This window comes from Geospiza fortis, unplaced genomic scaffold, assembly GCF_000277835.1.
Source record: "Geospiza fortis unplaced genomic scaffold, GeoFor_1.0 scaffold55, whole genome shotgun sequence".
Classification (NCBI taxonomy): Eukaryota; Metazoa; Chordata; class Aves; order Passeriformes; family Thraupidae; genus Geospiza; species Geospiza fortis.
In genome coordinates this window covers 2,217,455-2,233,540 of record NW_005054308.1, presented here as the reverse complement: position 1 = coordinate 2,233,540, position 16,086 = coordinate 2,217,455, and the positions used below count along the sequence as shown (strand labels likewise).

Sequence of the window (16,086 nt, the reverse complement as noted above, 5' to 3'; positions counted from 1 at the left end):
TCTTCTAAACAGGAATCCCTTTATTTTTGTGGGTTCATGCTCAGCTTCTGCCTTTCTACTCTCTTTCTCTCTGTCCACCTTTGCACTTCTCTCAAAACTCTCTCCAGCTTGGCAAATCTTCTGAATTTGCTTTTGTAAATAAGCCCCACCTATTCCATAGCTGCGCTGTCCACTGTTCTTGTTGCTGGTTTCACTGGCCAGTGATGAGGAAGAGCCAGAGAGATTCATCTGACTGCAGTTATCCGACCTTTGGATGTTGCCAACTACAATGAAGTAGACACAGACAGATGTTGATAGATGATGAGATAAATAACAACAAAAATAACATCCTAATTGAAAATCCTTTTTTCTTCAATCCTATTTGTGTATCACTTGGGTATAGCTCAAAAGAAAATGAAATCTAAGATCAAGTGGAATGTGCTCATGCCTAAAATTATGTCTTTCAGCTGTCTGTGAAGCACCTAATTTTAGATCAATGAGCTGTTAGCATACATACAACAAAGTACAGATCACCTCAATCAAATGAGATCAGTGCTGAAAGCAAGCTGAATTAATGAAACAATCCCCAAGAAACAAAACATTCTCTTCAAAGAACCAGGTAAAAGTTAACAAAAATAACATACTTATAAGTAATGCTCAGTGGAGCAAGATTTGGCAACCCAAGTATTTAAGCTTTTTATACATATGCTGTGTTTAAGTAAAATGAGTGGCATTCTCCTAAAGGAAACAGGATCTTGTGAAGGCAGAAGTGGACGGACCAGGCTGATCTCCCACTGAGAGGGGTGAGAAGATGCAGCAGTCACTGTGCCATGCCATGCCAAGGTGGTGGCTCTGGGCTGTCAGTGAGTCAAAGCAGCAGAAGGGAGAGAGGCCTTACGCCATCCAACACCAACCACCCGCGCTGGCTACTGAGTGCTGTTAAGAGATTTCAAATCAATTCCCATCCAAGGTTGACTAATGATGAAGTGATGCAGGTCTTTTAGGATGAAGACATCAAAAATAAAGGGATTCTCAGGGCATCATGAGAGACAGGGATGTATACAAAGCCCTGTGCACAAGAACAAAAAATATGAACAGCGACTCGAGGATTTAGATGGATGCACTGCTTCTGCAACAACCTAAACCACCTGTCCTGGAGAACTGTGACACCATTCCACCTCCAGCTCTGTCTAATCACCTGGTATCCCAACTACCTTGGGCAAGACCAGAAGTTGTCTCAGTAGCTGCAGTTTCTTTCCAACACCGTCACCTTCAACAAATCCCCAGGTTTGTGAATTTATTTAAGTGGCCACCTAAATCTGAACTGGCATGATGGCAGGTGTCAGCACTTCAGTTCTGTTGGGAATTCTGCCAAAAGCTCTTAGGCAGTATTTTAAGAAAACAACTGTTCCCCTTTTTTTAAATACTAAGTGACTTAAAGGTCCAAAAAATACAAATACATTGAAAAATCGTATCTATTCATAGAAAGACATGATTCTATTCTTGACATGAATATCCTAAATTACTATTTCTCTTACAACATTCTCTTACACAATATTACCAACAAATATTCCTGCCACTGCCCACCCTGGTTTAGGCTCCAGTTCCTGGGACTGATGCTGCCACACACTTACCTTTGCGTGGGGAGCCCTGAGGAGAAGCAGGTGGGCTGGAGTGCAAAGAAGATGCCATGGACATAGTGTCATCTGTTTGTTTCTTACTACTTACTTCCTCAGACAAGCTTAAGGACTTTTGTGGAGAGCCTGTACCTATGAAAACAATGGGATCACTTACTACATATTCTTCTTCTTTTGAATTACTGATTTCTGTTTAAACGACAAAGAAGCACCATGCTGAACAATCAGAATATTCAGCAAAGAGAGGAGCAGATGCTCAGAGAATTCTGCACGTGGAGGCAGTCTCCATTTAAATTTAGATCAGATCAGCTGTGGCCACTGCCACTGCTGGCTGCTCATCTAAACTGTGTTGAAACATCCATATCCCAACAAGAACCACAATGATACATTCGTTGTGGTTTTGGCAAAGGACTATGTAAAAAAAATCTGTGTGCAGTAAAAACCTAGGAGGAAATCCTTGCCCATGGCACTGTTGGGACTGTGTTAAAAACCATGTATGTCAGAGCTACTGGGTCAGTTCAAAATCTTCACAAGCAGGAGTTCTCAAATCAACACTCATGGGCACTATCCACAGCTTGGCCACTTTAGCAAAACCAGTGTCCCACACATGGTTTGGTGTTTCTTACTCACTATTAGACCATCCTGCAGAGGACTCAGTGCTGAGGAGTTATTTCAAGTTCCCAATAACTGTTAGATCAGCATGGACCACCACACACAAATGAAGAAAAACCTCTGAGAAAAGTTTCTGGAACTTATCAAACTGCACAGCCTTTTCAGAGGAGAACTGAGATAAGTACTAACTGGAAACTGTATTTTATATGCTGTAATATATTGTTTTCTGAAGCTATTTTAAATTATGTTGATGCTCAATACAATATAAAATAATTTTATATCAGTTATTGACTGCAGCTAACTTCATTTAATAACCCACAACTGCAGCTTTCAAATGATACAAGTTACGTACATAGGACAAAAACTTTTTAATAAATATACTGCTTTTCAACTAGCAAATTTAGAGACCAAAAAAGTATGTTCACTGGGAGCAACTAGTAATATCTGTTGCTCCATTTGACCATAATGTTGTTAAAATGGTGTCCCAGAGGTTAAAATATTAAATGCTTGTGATGTGTTTCAATGATTTCACCCAAATATATCAGACCTCATGAAGCAAGAGCATCTCACCATTGACTGTTTCAAAGTTATAAAAGACTGCAAATGACTAAGCATGCTCTCATATGTATCAGCTGTTTTAAAATGAATTAATTTAATGAAGTTTACAACAGTATCTCACATAAACCACTCAGCTACAAAAAGAGCTCCTCCCTCCTGCTTGCTTACATCTTTAAACCTCCCCAGCCAGGTGAACTGAAGATACTCACTGAATGTGACATGATCCTTTGTCAGTCCCTTTTTCCTGCTGGGGTACAAATTCACAGTTGGGACCTGAAGAACTTGACTCATTCGGTTTTGTTGATGCTGATGGGCTTTTGTGGTTTGGCCAATTGATCTCATGGGCACTGGAGACATTTCGGAGGATTTCCCTCCTCTCCTCTCACTTAAATTCTTTGTCACTGTCAGGGAAAAACTGCATATCAATATCTAGCACTTTCAATTCCAGGGTTATTGCAGTACAACCATCCAGACAAAGGAATCACTGTATAAAGAAGATAAATTGTATTTTAAACCATTTCTAGTCCAAACACGACAATTCCATCACACTGAAGATGATGTGTGAAGAGCTTTAAAAAAAAGCCCTAAATTCTTGAAACTGCCATCGAGGTACTTCATCAAAAGATCAAAAGATGTTGTTTATTTCTACCACAAGCCTGTATTTTAAATGTTTGCATGCAAGGTGCAATTGCATAACAGCACCTCTTTCAAAATCAGGTGGTTTTGCAACTGGCATCAAATGTTTCACTAGGTGGCACAAGTGATTTACAGCACAGGGCACTGCTTCAGCTTCTGCTTTAATCACACAGCAATTCACAGACTGCTCCTCATCTGATTTCTCCTTAAATCCTCTTGGAAAACTCTGGATTGCAGTGTCACTGCTGCTCATTCCTACCACAAGCAAGGGCAGCAGGCTATTAGTGAGGTAAGAAATGGGGGAGCTGAAGCCCTGAGTGTGGGAAATTCAACCAAGTGGGGAAAGACATCCCTGGACAGGTCAGGGCTCTCACTGCACCAGATTTAAACCCACGAGGGGCTGGCAGCTCCTTCATGCCACACATCACTGCTCTATTCTTTCTCCCAGCTCTGTAACGAGGATAATCCCAACTGGATCTACTACCTGTGGGTTTTGGGGCTTAGGGCTTCTTCCCCAGATTTTAAAAATGTTACTTTTAATAATATGCCAATCTACTACATATTTATTTGTATATCCACTTAAATTTCATTTTCCTCTCTGATGTTTAAGAAAATATGGACTTGATTTGCCTAACTACATGAATAGAACAGTTGGTATATATTCCCTATTTTTACTTTCAAATATCTATGGCTAGCATCGTGCATACAAGATTTTAATTTTTTTTTAAGCAAATAAAAAACAATCTGGTAACAATTATGTTCTTCTCTTGGACCTGGTACCTATGGTTGCACATAGATCACCTAGAAAGAGTTCAAACATTAAGGATTTAACGTTTTTTAAAAGGGAGTTAAATGTGGCCATTTCCAGGTTTCCTGCTTCAGTGCTACTTAAAAGTAAATGCGAAAAGAAAATTTGCATAAAACGGCATCTCAGGGAATAATAAGGATTTGCATTCTTAATACTGGGTAATGGCAAGGACTTAAAATTTTATCTTCAAGATGCCATCTCCTAGTCATGCTTTGAACTTACCTCATCAGAGATAAAACAGTATTTGAAGACAAAAAAAGCCTTAAAATGCTATATTTAGACAAAAGACAAGCAGGAAACATAATTTTCTTTAGCATGGTTGTTACTCATCTATTTTGAAACAAATCTGTCTTTCAAGAAAGTGAAAACTGCTAGAGTATCTAAATAAAACACAATTATAACTTCTCATTTCTAAATAAGAATTTACTGAACTGTGTAAGACAACAGGTCAGACAACAGTTTGTTTGACAAGAGCTCAAATTATGAGAGCTATCCTGCTGTAGTCCTCAATTTGTGACTGTCAAGCCATGTCAAACTCATCAGTCAATATTGACCTAACTTCTTCTCAACAATCTTCATTTATTCTAAGGTGTAATCCATTGCAGTTTCTATATTGATTTTGTCTCTTTTCATTTCTTGCTGTTCATATGGTAAAGACTACTTTTATCCTTCCTAGCTCAGTGCAAGGACAGCAGGGTTGATGTGCTATTGGATTTCCTGCCAGACTGATGGGAAGACACACAGCTTTAGGAACCAAAGGTCAAAATAAAAAACATCACAGAAATTTTTTGAGCTCAACCAAAACATGAACACACAAGAACTGACAAAACAACCCTTCCTACAGTACTCTCTCTCCTTGGAAGAAAAGTTTAAGAGTATTTTTAGAGAAGAACAACCTTTTTTATAAATGCTATTGATCATGTTGCTGTTCTAGCTCACTGTACTTACAAGTGCTGTATGCAGGTTCACACTGAAGTGACAGTATCTGGATCTTCTCTTCATCTGTCTCCACAGTGAGGTTGGACAGGTACTGCTTCACCTTCCTGGCCATCTGGGCATCCTCATAGAGCTTCTTGGCATTGAGGAGCGAGCTGCGGCGCGCGCGCTTCTTGTGAGCCCCTCCCTGCACGTCCAGCATGTTCGAGTTCATGCTGCCCTGGCTCAGAGACCTAGGAGAGAAAAGATCAAAGCACTAAAGGTTCAGTTCTCAACAGCAACAAAGAGCTACAGCAGCATAGGCCAAAGCAGATTAATACCAATAATCTTCAGTTAGGGCTAGTGCATGCTGATGCAAATGAGTTAAAAAAGATGAACAGCATTAAAACAACAATTGTCTTAATGTATTTGGGTAAACTGAGAGCAGGGATTTGAGCCTAGAGCAGGACTGCCTATGGAAATGTGGAGCTGGGAAGAACAAGGAGCAGTGTTGTGTGTGGAACTCATTCAGCTCCACTAATGAACCCCAGGCTTGTGCTGCAGGACCAACAGTTGACAACAAGAAATGGCCTCAAGTTGTGCCAGGAGAGGTTTAACTTGGACATTAGGAAAAAGTTCTTCATGGAAAGGATTGTCAAGACCTGGAACAGCCTGCCCAGGGCAGTGGTGGGGTCACCATCCCTGGAAGTGTTCAAAAAACACATGTTTAAGGCACTTGAGGACATGGTTTAGTGGTCAACATGGTGGTGGTGTTGGGTTGATGGTTGGATTTCATGATCTCAGAGGTCTTTTCCAACCTTAACAGCTCTATGAATTCAACTGTAGATTCTAAAAGTGGACAAACTTGGTAACTTTGGTGGTTTAAGGAACTGGGTACCCACTGTGTGCATCAGGCTTACACAGAAACTTCCAGCACCTAGCTGAGCACAGAAGTGAGTGAACACTGCAATCCTCTTAGAGAACTGAGCTTCTCATAAAGGTTAAACAAGGGGCAAATTATGTTAAATGTACAAAGTGCATTTGATTACACACTTAACTTCTTTCTTCAATTAACTAAAAACATTCACAGAAGAGCAGCTCATTAAAAAATGTATCCCAAAAAGGCAAGGAAGGCAGTGATGATAAACATACACCCAGACTTGTACGGATTTGCATCTATGAAAGAGGATACTCCTCAATACTCCTAATTTTGAGCTCTCAGATCTATCAGTAACTGAAGCAAAAATAAATAATACTGTTAAAGAACATGAGTTAGTCTCCCTGACAGTCACTCCTATTCACACTGGAAAAGTGAGCAAACAACTGATCAGGGTATGGTTTAAACACAGTCACCTCTGTTTCAACTGCCAAGTCCTACAGCCACACCAGTTCTGATGCATTTTTAAATAAATGGAGATCACAGTATAAGTCACATGTAAATTCTAATGGAAAATGTCAGAGTTGTTCAAAGCTGGGTTTGTGTGGGGATTTTTAAATATTCAGATGAAAAATTTTAAAGCTACATGAAGACATTTATCAAGATCTTGTGTGTTTACAGAATCACAAGTGGCAGAATAAACAACATCAGGCACAGAAGAGCCATAATGGCCAAAGGAGTCAGAATGAAACATGTTGTTAGAGAAAATCCAAGGAATCAAGTAAAATGAGCTTAGAAAATAGATGTTGGAAAACAGCTGACTGCAATATTTTCAGACATGTTAAATAAATCATTCTGAGAGAAAACAGAAGCTTAAAAGCTCTCAGCAATTTATAGCTTAATTAAATAAAAAAGTAATGTTATTGGAGACTAGGAGCAGCAAAAGGCATGATGGAGTGTTCACAGCTATTCAAACCAAGGGGACACTCATGTCTCTTGATGGATAAGGACAAAGCTATTCTGCAATGATCAGAAAATTATGTTTATTTTAAATGATAGAAATATTTTGTTGTTTATGTACACACTGGTTTGTTCTTTTTTTCAAGTCTGGATTTGACTTTTTAAGGCAATTTAATTCTATTTCTTTTAACAATTATTTTTCCTTATTCTCTTGCATTCACAGTAATTCCAAGGGTTAGAAATTACAGTGGTTCCACGGGTCCTGGCTATTTCTCCCCATGAGCTGCCTTGTGAGCAGTTGATTACTGAACACCAATGCTGCCAGCCAAGGGCATCCACACCAGCATCAGGGACCACTCTCCAAACCTGCTAAGCCCAGTATGACCAGCCCAAGTCCTGCCACTGTCCCCATCACTGCTATGCAAAGGTAACACAGAACACATAAAATATGGCTACAATGACAGTCTTAAAATCACTGTCCTGGGCCAGGCAGGAATTTCCCTGGCCAACATCAGAACTCTCCTCTTAAGTCATTCCATGATCCAGACCTCACACGACCAATACACCCAGGAGGATCAATGAGGATTTTGGTGCAGGAAATGTGAGATACATTTTAAACATATGCTAAAAATAAATACTTTGAAGGTTGCCTGAAGATAAACCTCAGGGAGGAAATTACTACATCATTACCACAATTCAAAGTGTCTTTATAGTTTAAAATGCAGAATGGCTTCAACTTTCCAGTCACATGTTAAAAGGCAAGTTACTTATTTCATTTCCTTTCCACAATAGTTTGCCTTCCAATATAACTGCACAGCAAGGTTTTTTAATGCACAAAGCCAAAACTCAAACAGCTTATCAACTACACAGAAGCAACTCAGAATTCTTATAGCTGCAGTAAAATGTTGGCTGTAACCCCTCACTCCTGTTTTCAAAAGAACATGTATTGCAGGGTTAATAAAATGCATGCTGTATTTCAGATGCATGCACTAACAAGGAGGATGCAGTATGTTAAGAGTTGCATAATCTTTATTTATCTTAGTTGCATTCAGCTCTACACTTACCCCAAACTTCTCCACCTCTTCTTCCTGTAAGCAAGAGCCATATACATTGAAGCATGTATTTGAACAGAAAAGCACAGGAAAAAAATAAAACAGTTGAGAGTCAGGAAGAAAGATGTAGACAGGAAAGAACAGAAAAGAAAAATCTCTATACAGCCAAATTCTTCTCAAACAATAACACAATGTTTTCATGAAATGCAGCGGCAAGACTTGACAAATACTTTGATATCTATCAGTTTTTTGTTTAACCTATGAATTGAAAAACTCAAACTTGCATTAATTTATTTTCCTGTAAGTCAAATTCAAATTTGATGGAGTGAAACTCATTCATATTGCAGAAAATGGGATAAAATTAATTTATTCTTTGCCTGTTGAAAGTGTATGAGAAATCATCACTATCAATATTCAAGTTTATGATTTTGTTTTCTCTTGACTGTTGGCTGGAAAACAAGACAGTTGCCAAATACACCTTGAAAGCCTAGATGCTCTCAGTAATTGGCAATGAACTTGTGAGCAAGTCTCATGTTACCACTAATACAGACTTTTCTTGTTGATTTTTTTATCTTCAAAAGCATTTATTTGATGCTTCATAACACAAACTGAGAGATCAAACATGAGAGACAATGAAAATTAATAGAAATTACATGAAAACATGGAATTAATTTCTTTTAATCTTCGGCACTATCTCTAATATTGGATGCCTAACCAGTTTATGGCAGTGTGTGTAATTTAAACTACAGTCATTAAAATGTGCTCTGAAATTCTGAAAAACATACTAAAGGTAACTATTTATTATTAAATTTATGTAATGATTAGACTTCATGAGGTCTTAGGAAGTGCATGGGCCATCAGGGAGGTTATTTATAGACTAATTTCAGCTGTGAATGCCAAAGTTTCTGAAATGCAATCACAACTTCTCAGTAACTGACTTTGTAATTTTATGTTAAAAATGCAATCTTGCTAATTTCTATCCAACCGTATAAAAGCGAATCTCCACTGTGAAACAAAGTAACATTAACAAGGATCTGTTATTTTTGGCTCAGACTGGGCCATTTTTAGAATCACAGAACAGTTTGGGAGGGACACCAAAGCTCATCCCCTTACATCCCCCTATACACCTTCCACTAGACCAGGCTGCTCAGAGCCAAATCCAGGCTGGCTTTAAATGCTTGAAAAAAAGAAACATCTTTCCTGATAGCCTGCCTTGCAAACAAAAACCAGACAGAACTGATGCTCCTCTGTGAATCCTGACCACCGGAATACCACAGGGAACCAAATCTCTATGCTCCTATAGAGGCTCCCTATCCTTGCATGCCCTGTCTCCTTCCACTGCACAGATGTAACTGAATTCACACATCAGAGAGAATCACAACTGCACAGAAGACTGCAATTTTGGGTGGATGAAGCACACTTCACCCAAAAACTGTCCCCTGTGTCTCCAAGGCGCTCAGAGAGCTCTCCTCTGCTGGGGTGCACACAGGTATGGGCAGCTCAGGAGAGAATTTTGCCATTTTCTGAAGTCAGAGCCATGTGGCTAACCCAGCCATGACCCAGCTCCCTGAGGGGGCTTGTCTGGCCCATCAGTCTGAGGCAGACAGTGCAAGGAGAGAGGCCACCACCCATCCCACAGACACCTGCAGGGTCAGGACCCTGTATGGACACAACATCAGAGCCACTGATGCTTTCAGTTCAGCCAGTGGGGAGAAAACAGATGCAGGAAATAATTCATTTCCACTAAATAAAATCTAGAGCTAATCAGCAGCAGATTAAGAGTTATGTTGTTTTTATTCTGCACTTTGTTAACACCAAGCCTGGTGATATTCAGCATCAGGATAAAAAGAAAAAAATAAGAAGAATAAGCCAAGAAAAAACCCTCCACCTGCTGAAGCTTGAACATATCAAACATTATGTAGGTGGAACAAGCTGTGCTTAGAACAAATAAAAAATATTTAGTTTGAATTTAATATGTTATCAGTGGGGTTTTGTTTTGAAACAGCATTTCAGATCTATACATCAGTGATTTAGGTGCTTTTTATCTCTCATATCTAAATATTGTACCCTGTAATATTATACCTCTCTCAAAACTCTACTGACACTAACATTTTATTTGGCAGAAACATGTATCATTAAAATTAGAACTTATTCTGTGCTTTTTAAAGGCAATAAATTGGTTTATTAGTCATTCAAAGCAGGTCTGGGAAGCATCAACTGTTTTGCCATAATTTGATAAAGGCTGTGGTTTGATGGTAGATGTCAATGACGACGTACACAATGAAATACCAACGTGCTGGTGCACACAGACACCCAGATCCCCCCACAGCGAGACCCTTTCAGTGCTGCTGCCCCTCCCTTTGCACACCTTTGTCTGAACATCACAGCTGGATCCATGTTTGCAGAGGTCATTCGGACAACTTGGCGGATTTCCTTGGCAATCATCCGCAGCTTCTCAAAATTTACCAGGCCATCCACTTTAGAATCATTGCCTGCATAATTGAAACACACACATAAGGAAAGAAAAAAAGGAGTAACAAATACTTCTGAACAGCCACTGTGCTTCTAGTTCTTCCCTTGTTAGTCTCCTCCCTTCCGTGTCCCACAATCGACACAATTTTTTTAATCAAAGTAGCAGGAACACAGGATGTTCTCTCAAAACACTGATGGAATCAAACCCATTTGGACTACCCTACATTCTTTTGTTAACTGATTTCTAAAGTAAAAAGTATTAGTAGGAGGAAAAAGGAATAAGCGAATTATGCCCAAATTCACTTGCACAATATTAAAATAATATAAATACAGAATTGACATGAACAACATTCACATCAGGAAAGAAGTTCAGATAGTTCTCAACCATCTCAACCAAGAATTAAGCATATTTGGAAGTGGTTCACCTCAACCAGTTGTAAACAGGACTTTGTATAAAGGGAATAAGATGGAAATATTTAAACAAAATCCCTTGAAAATGTTGAAAGCAAGAGTAGGAGGTGTAGCACTGTGTGCATGCCACAACATGGAATGAAAACCTGGAAACATTACAGCAACAAGTTTTTTCTAAGAGAAAACATTGAAGTAATACAGCTACCAGACAGCACACTCACCTACGCTTCCACCCTAAACCTCAGGACAGCTGAGGAGGATTACAGCATTGCTTTCAAAATATTAAAAATATGCATTTTATTTTTAATTTTTGTCTAGGACCAGTCTCTTCCATTAGGCATTCCCAGTTCTATTTTATTTTACTCCTACAAAAGATCCCTCAAAAGCATCCTACTGGTGGCAGCTTCGTTAGACACATGTGGACACACAGAGCACTGAAGAAAGGGCTGAAGTACATTCAATGCTGCATTTATTTTCTCTCTGTTTGACATTACCTTCATGCAGAAATGTGATATCTTTCTTGACAACAGGGAAAAGTGGGATAATTGGAGGCTGCATGCTCTGGCTGCTGAGGATGTTGCGATATTTTGCCATGTTTCGAGATGGATCAAAAAGATCTTGAAGGTCTCTGAGGTGCTTTTCATACTTGCTGGGTAACTTTTCCCAAGTGCCTCTGAGACGAGCTACTGGTGCAAGATTTAACCCACTGCAAGGCAGAAATGTTTCATTATTAGCTGTGAGTGGAATTGTTACCTTTCAGAAGGAAGTGAAGGGTTGGGGAGTTGTTTTTTTAAGGATTAAAAATAGCTTTACCAAGGTTAACTGTGGAGCTGGGTGAATAGCAGGCTACAGGCTCATCACAATAACCCTCTGCTGTTTAAACAGGACTGGTAAAAACCATGACTGCTCAAGGTACAAATTTCAAATTACTGCCAAAATAGTATCTCTGTAATACAGGACTGACATTTATTTAAGAATCCTGTAAAAATGTATACCACAGTAAGAACAAAAATGGCAAAAAATGCATGAGGTGAACCAATGACTGCACAGAAAATGAGAACAGTGCAGAGCTCATCCCCAGGCAGAAGTGGCAAGACTTTAGAAAGAAATTTTTCCTTCTGAGGGTGGTGAGACCCCAGCACAAGCTACCCAGAGAGGCTGTTGATGCTCCATCCCTAATGTGCTCAAGGACAGGCTGGATGGGGCTTGGAGCAACCTGGCGTAGTGGAAGGTGTCCCAGCCCATAGCAGGGGGGTGGAATGAGATTATCTTTAAGGTCTCTTCCAACCCAAATCATTCTGTGATTCTCTGACTTCAGAGCTTCAAACAAGAGCATTTGTAAATGAGCAACTGACTGAGAATTGGAAACAGCAGATATGCTAAAACTTGTCACTATGCCCTCATTCCCACTAAGTAAAAATATATCCAGAATTATTTGCATGCAGAAACACCCCATTAAATAAAAACATTTAATAAATTAAATCCACTCTCCCTATCATAATTTGTCATCACCTATGTTCAAGGAATTCTGCAGTAATTGCAAAGTCCTCACCTTTGCAGAGCTGGAAAGGGATGTGCTGCAGCATTGCTTAGCAAATCCAGAGCCACATTATCACTGAATTTGCTATTCTCAGATATTATTTTTTTCAAAAATTTATTTTGTATTTGCTTTATTTTTTAGACAAAATTCTCTCCATGCTATGCCAAACAAAGCCTTCTCCTACATGAAAAAATGAAACATATGCCAGCCCACAGCTCCTCTTTTCCACGCTACATTAAGATGGTTATCTTCCTATTTCATGAGACATATGGCACCAAACTGCTGTGCAGGACAAGGCAAGAAAGAAAACCCCTGTGCCATATGTTAACAAAAAAAATACTCTTCTGGAAATAACAGTAAAACAAAAACTAACTTATTTGCCTTTTTTTTTCCCAGACAAAAGACCACTTTAGTCATGGCCTGATTGGACTTAAATGAGAAGTAGAAGTAGAAAGAGTAATTTCCTTACCTAGAATAAACCATGAAAAATTAGGGAGCAGAATATAAAAATTAGAATCAGTATCCATGTGTGTGTTCCCACATAATAAGCAGCCACAGTCTCAATGACTGTCCAGTACCCTTCACAGAAACTCATGAATTCTTTAATGACTAACTACAAGCCAATAGATTTGATGAACTGATTAGACATGGAAGAAAATATTTTAAAATGGTGTTTTCAATAATGCTACTGGGATACTGCACAAATCCAGATCTTTGTCTGATGAATCACAGTGTCTTTTTTTTCCTACAGTAAAGGCTGGGTGTAAGATAATTGCAAATACAGGAAATGATGAACTCATGCTGTTAAAGCACCAACATTCAGTATAAATCAGAAGAGAAAGCTTAAATGTGCAACTGAAAAGGGGAAAAATAAAATAGAGAAGCAAGTAGATGACAGGAAAGAATGAGAAGGAAAATGAAACCAAAACAAGACTGATTTGAGGAAGTCCTTACAATGCAAGGAAGAAATAAAATAATCTCATCATCACATATACGACTCGGTGCACCCTGGAAAAGTAACAGTGACTGACACAAAGAAGGGAAATTGGGTGCCAAAGTCACAGAAGATGACACAGTGCCAGGCAGGTTTCTGCAGTTCATCAATCACACAGTGCTTTGTACCCATCTTTTCTTTTCCTGTGAGGTACCAGTGAAAAAGACTGTCACACCTAGCACCCCAACAGGCCTGAGGAGGTGACAGGGCAGAGGCTCCAGTGACAATCCACCTCTGACCAGTCTGGCTTTAGAAAATCCCTCCAGCCCCAGCTGTAGTCTGCTCAGGACATTCCCATTTCTCTCCTTTCATGTGGATTACCAGAACTGCCTGTGACAGCACCAATCAGATCTGAGAAATGGGAAGTATTTTACCTTATCACCGCAAACATGGAATTGAAGTTCTTGCATTCTCGACAGTGGAGAGCAATTTTAATAAAATGCTTAATAATCTTCATTCTTTTGAGTTGGTTTGGTTCTGCTAAAATTTCCATGGCAACCCAGAAGGTCTCTTGATTTATGACATCCTCAAACTGTTTCAGGTGAGCATTGCCTGTTTTGGAGTCCAGCTTGTAAAGGTCATCGATGTATTCCGTTGGCTCGATGTTGCGGAATAATTCAAAGTCCCGCATGGAAAGCTGAGTGGCCACCTCAATGGTGCTCAGCTGCAGGAGGGAAATTTGGCTCTCTCGGAGTAGCTCTTGAGCATCCTCATCTGAGCATAAGGTTTCTGTTTCCATATTGTTTTTCAGATAATAGCTGAAGAATGATTGAGGAACAACACATTAGAGATGCTCTTCAGAGGGTTTGTGAACACAAAGACATTGAACTATACCAATCACTGTAAGCATTAGAGACAAGAAGGAACAACATAACCTTGTACTTCAGTTAATGTAAAATAGCACCATTACTTAAGTAAACAAACATTTCAAAAGCTCTTTGTTAATATTTTTACACCGTATTCTGTAATATGCTGTAGTGCTCACCTTTTCCATTTGTAAATTCAGCAGTGAAAACATCATTTCGAGAACACACTAGCCCTGAGAAATCTCCTGTTAATGTATTTCTAGATTTCTTACACAAATTTAGTGTGGTTTTTTTCCATAAATTTGCTGTAGCATACTAATATTTGCATGAGGCACAGAGTATGCAGGAAATGAAAATATATCTGGAAAATTCATTCCATGGTCCCAGGTAAATCACTTTCAGATACACAAAAGTTTATTACTCATAAATTCCCTCTGTTACCTAGCAAAGACAACTACAGAATATTTTACTTTAATAAACTTTCTTCTGGTATGGATCAGGTCATCAGATAAAACCAAAGCACTTAACATTTCAGAAACATTCAGAACAGTTTACTTAAAAATGGAAGAATTTATCTCAGGTTAGTATCAGTTCATTGCAGCATGACACTGAGAAAGAAATTAATTATATTCTTTAACCCTCAAGTACATGTGAGAAGTATCAAAACAAATATAACCTTTTTCTCTAAATGTAAACCACTATATACATTATCTTGATCTGCTAAATTTAGCTGCCATCAAGCAAGCTCATTGTCGATTTAGAGAGGGATTTTTGGGTGGAGAAGAGGAAGGTGATCCAAAGAAGAGAGGGAAGTGTAAGTTACTGGCAATTACTTGCTTGTACTTCCAACAGACACCCATCTATTTTTAATTAAAACACCTCTCCCTGATATTGGGGATTAATTATCATGGAGGTCTTTTCCAACATGCAACGTTTCAATCCTGAAAGCCAAACAAAAGCCAAGTAAAACAAGGGATATTCACCGTCCATTGAGCTGGATCCTGTCAGCCAGCTTGGAGAACTGGTCCGGGAGGCGCCGCTGCTTGATGACCCCCTCGGGACTGACGGACACCTCACACAGGGAATAGGTCTCAGGGGCTCCTGTCAGGTTGAACTCATGGACAGCATGACTCACCACCTCCTTTGCTGTAGTGTCTTTGCTGATGATGATGTAACAGCTCTGCTGATCTGCTTTGAAAACTCGGATCACTTGATCTGGAATATCTAAAAAAAGAGCGTAACACCTTTAATGTGTGATGTACTTTTCCCTTGAAAAGACACAAGGTCACTTGGAGAGATATTTTACAAGGGCATGTGATAGAACAAGGGGGAATTGGCTTGAGCTGAAGGAGGGCAGGTTTAATTGGATATCAGGGACAATTTCTTCCCTGTGAGGGGGGTGAGGCCCTGGCACAGGCTGCCCACAGAGGTTGTGGATTCTCCATCTCTGGAGGTGTTCAACACCAGACTGGATGGGGCTCGGAGCACCTGGTCTAGTGGAAGGTGTGGGGAGGAACTAGATGATCTTATAGCAAGCCAAACCATTCCGTGATTCTATGATTTACTGTCCCATTTGATCATCAGGAAACAAAAACAACCAGCTTCTGGGGGAAAAAACTATCCTGGATTAAAAAAATATTTAAAATACTCTGGCTTTTTCTTCATCTTTGTAAGGAAAAAAGAAGACTTTACTCCTGTCTGTTCTTCTAAAACCCAATTACTCTACCATCCCATGACCCCAATCAAAGCACAAGACATGCAGGTATGTAAGTAGACTGTGCACTGTTCCTTCACAGCATGTCTTAAAAACTTTGGCAGCATCATTCCTG

At 39.4% G+C, this 16,086-nt stretch overlaps 1 protein-coding gene across 5 annotated transcripts in view; it reads right to left on the bottom strand.

Annotated features, from left to right (window-relative positions):
• RAPGEF6 (Rap guanine nucleotide exchange factor 6) overlaps positions 1–16,086 on the bottom strand; it is a 122,322-nt gene that overhangs the window by 13,905 nt on the left and 92,331 nt on the right. For 3 of the 5 annotated variants that reach the window (XM_031055265.1, XM_031055266.1, XM_031055268.1), the window contains 9 exons: positions 15,241–15,481; positions 13,826–14,209; positions 11,412–11,623; positions 10,403–10,526; positions 8,047–8,070; positions 5,179–5,399; positions 2,996–3,187; positions 1,614–1,748; positions 150–263 (listed from right to left, as the gene is read on the bottom strand). In XM_031055265.1, coding sequence (XP_030911125.1) covers positions 150–263; positions 1,614–1,748; positions 2,996–3,187; positions 5,179–5,399; positions 8,047–8,070; positions 10,403–10,526; positions 11,412–11,623; positions 13,826–14,209; positions 15,241–15,481 — 1,647 coding nt within the window. The remainder of the gene's footprint in view (positions 1–149; positions 264–1,613; positions 1,749–2,995; positions 3,188–5,178; positions 5,400–8,046; positions 8,071–10,402; positions 10,527–11,411; positions 11,624–13,825; positions 14,210–15,240; positions 15,482–16,086) is intronic. The other 2 variants (XM_031055267.1, XM_014312205.2) reach the window with 1 other exon arrangement.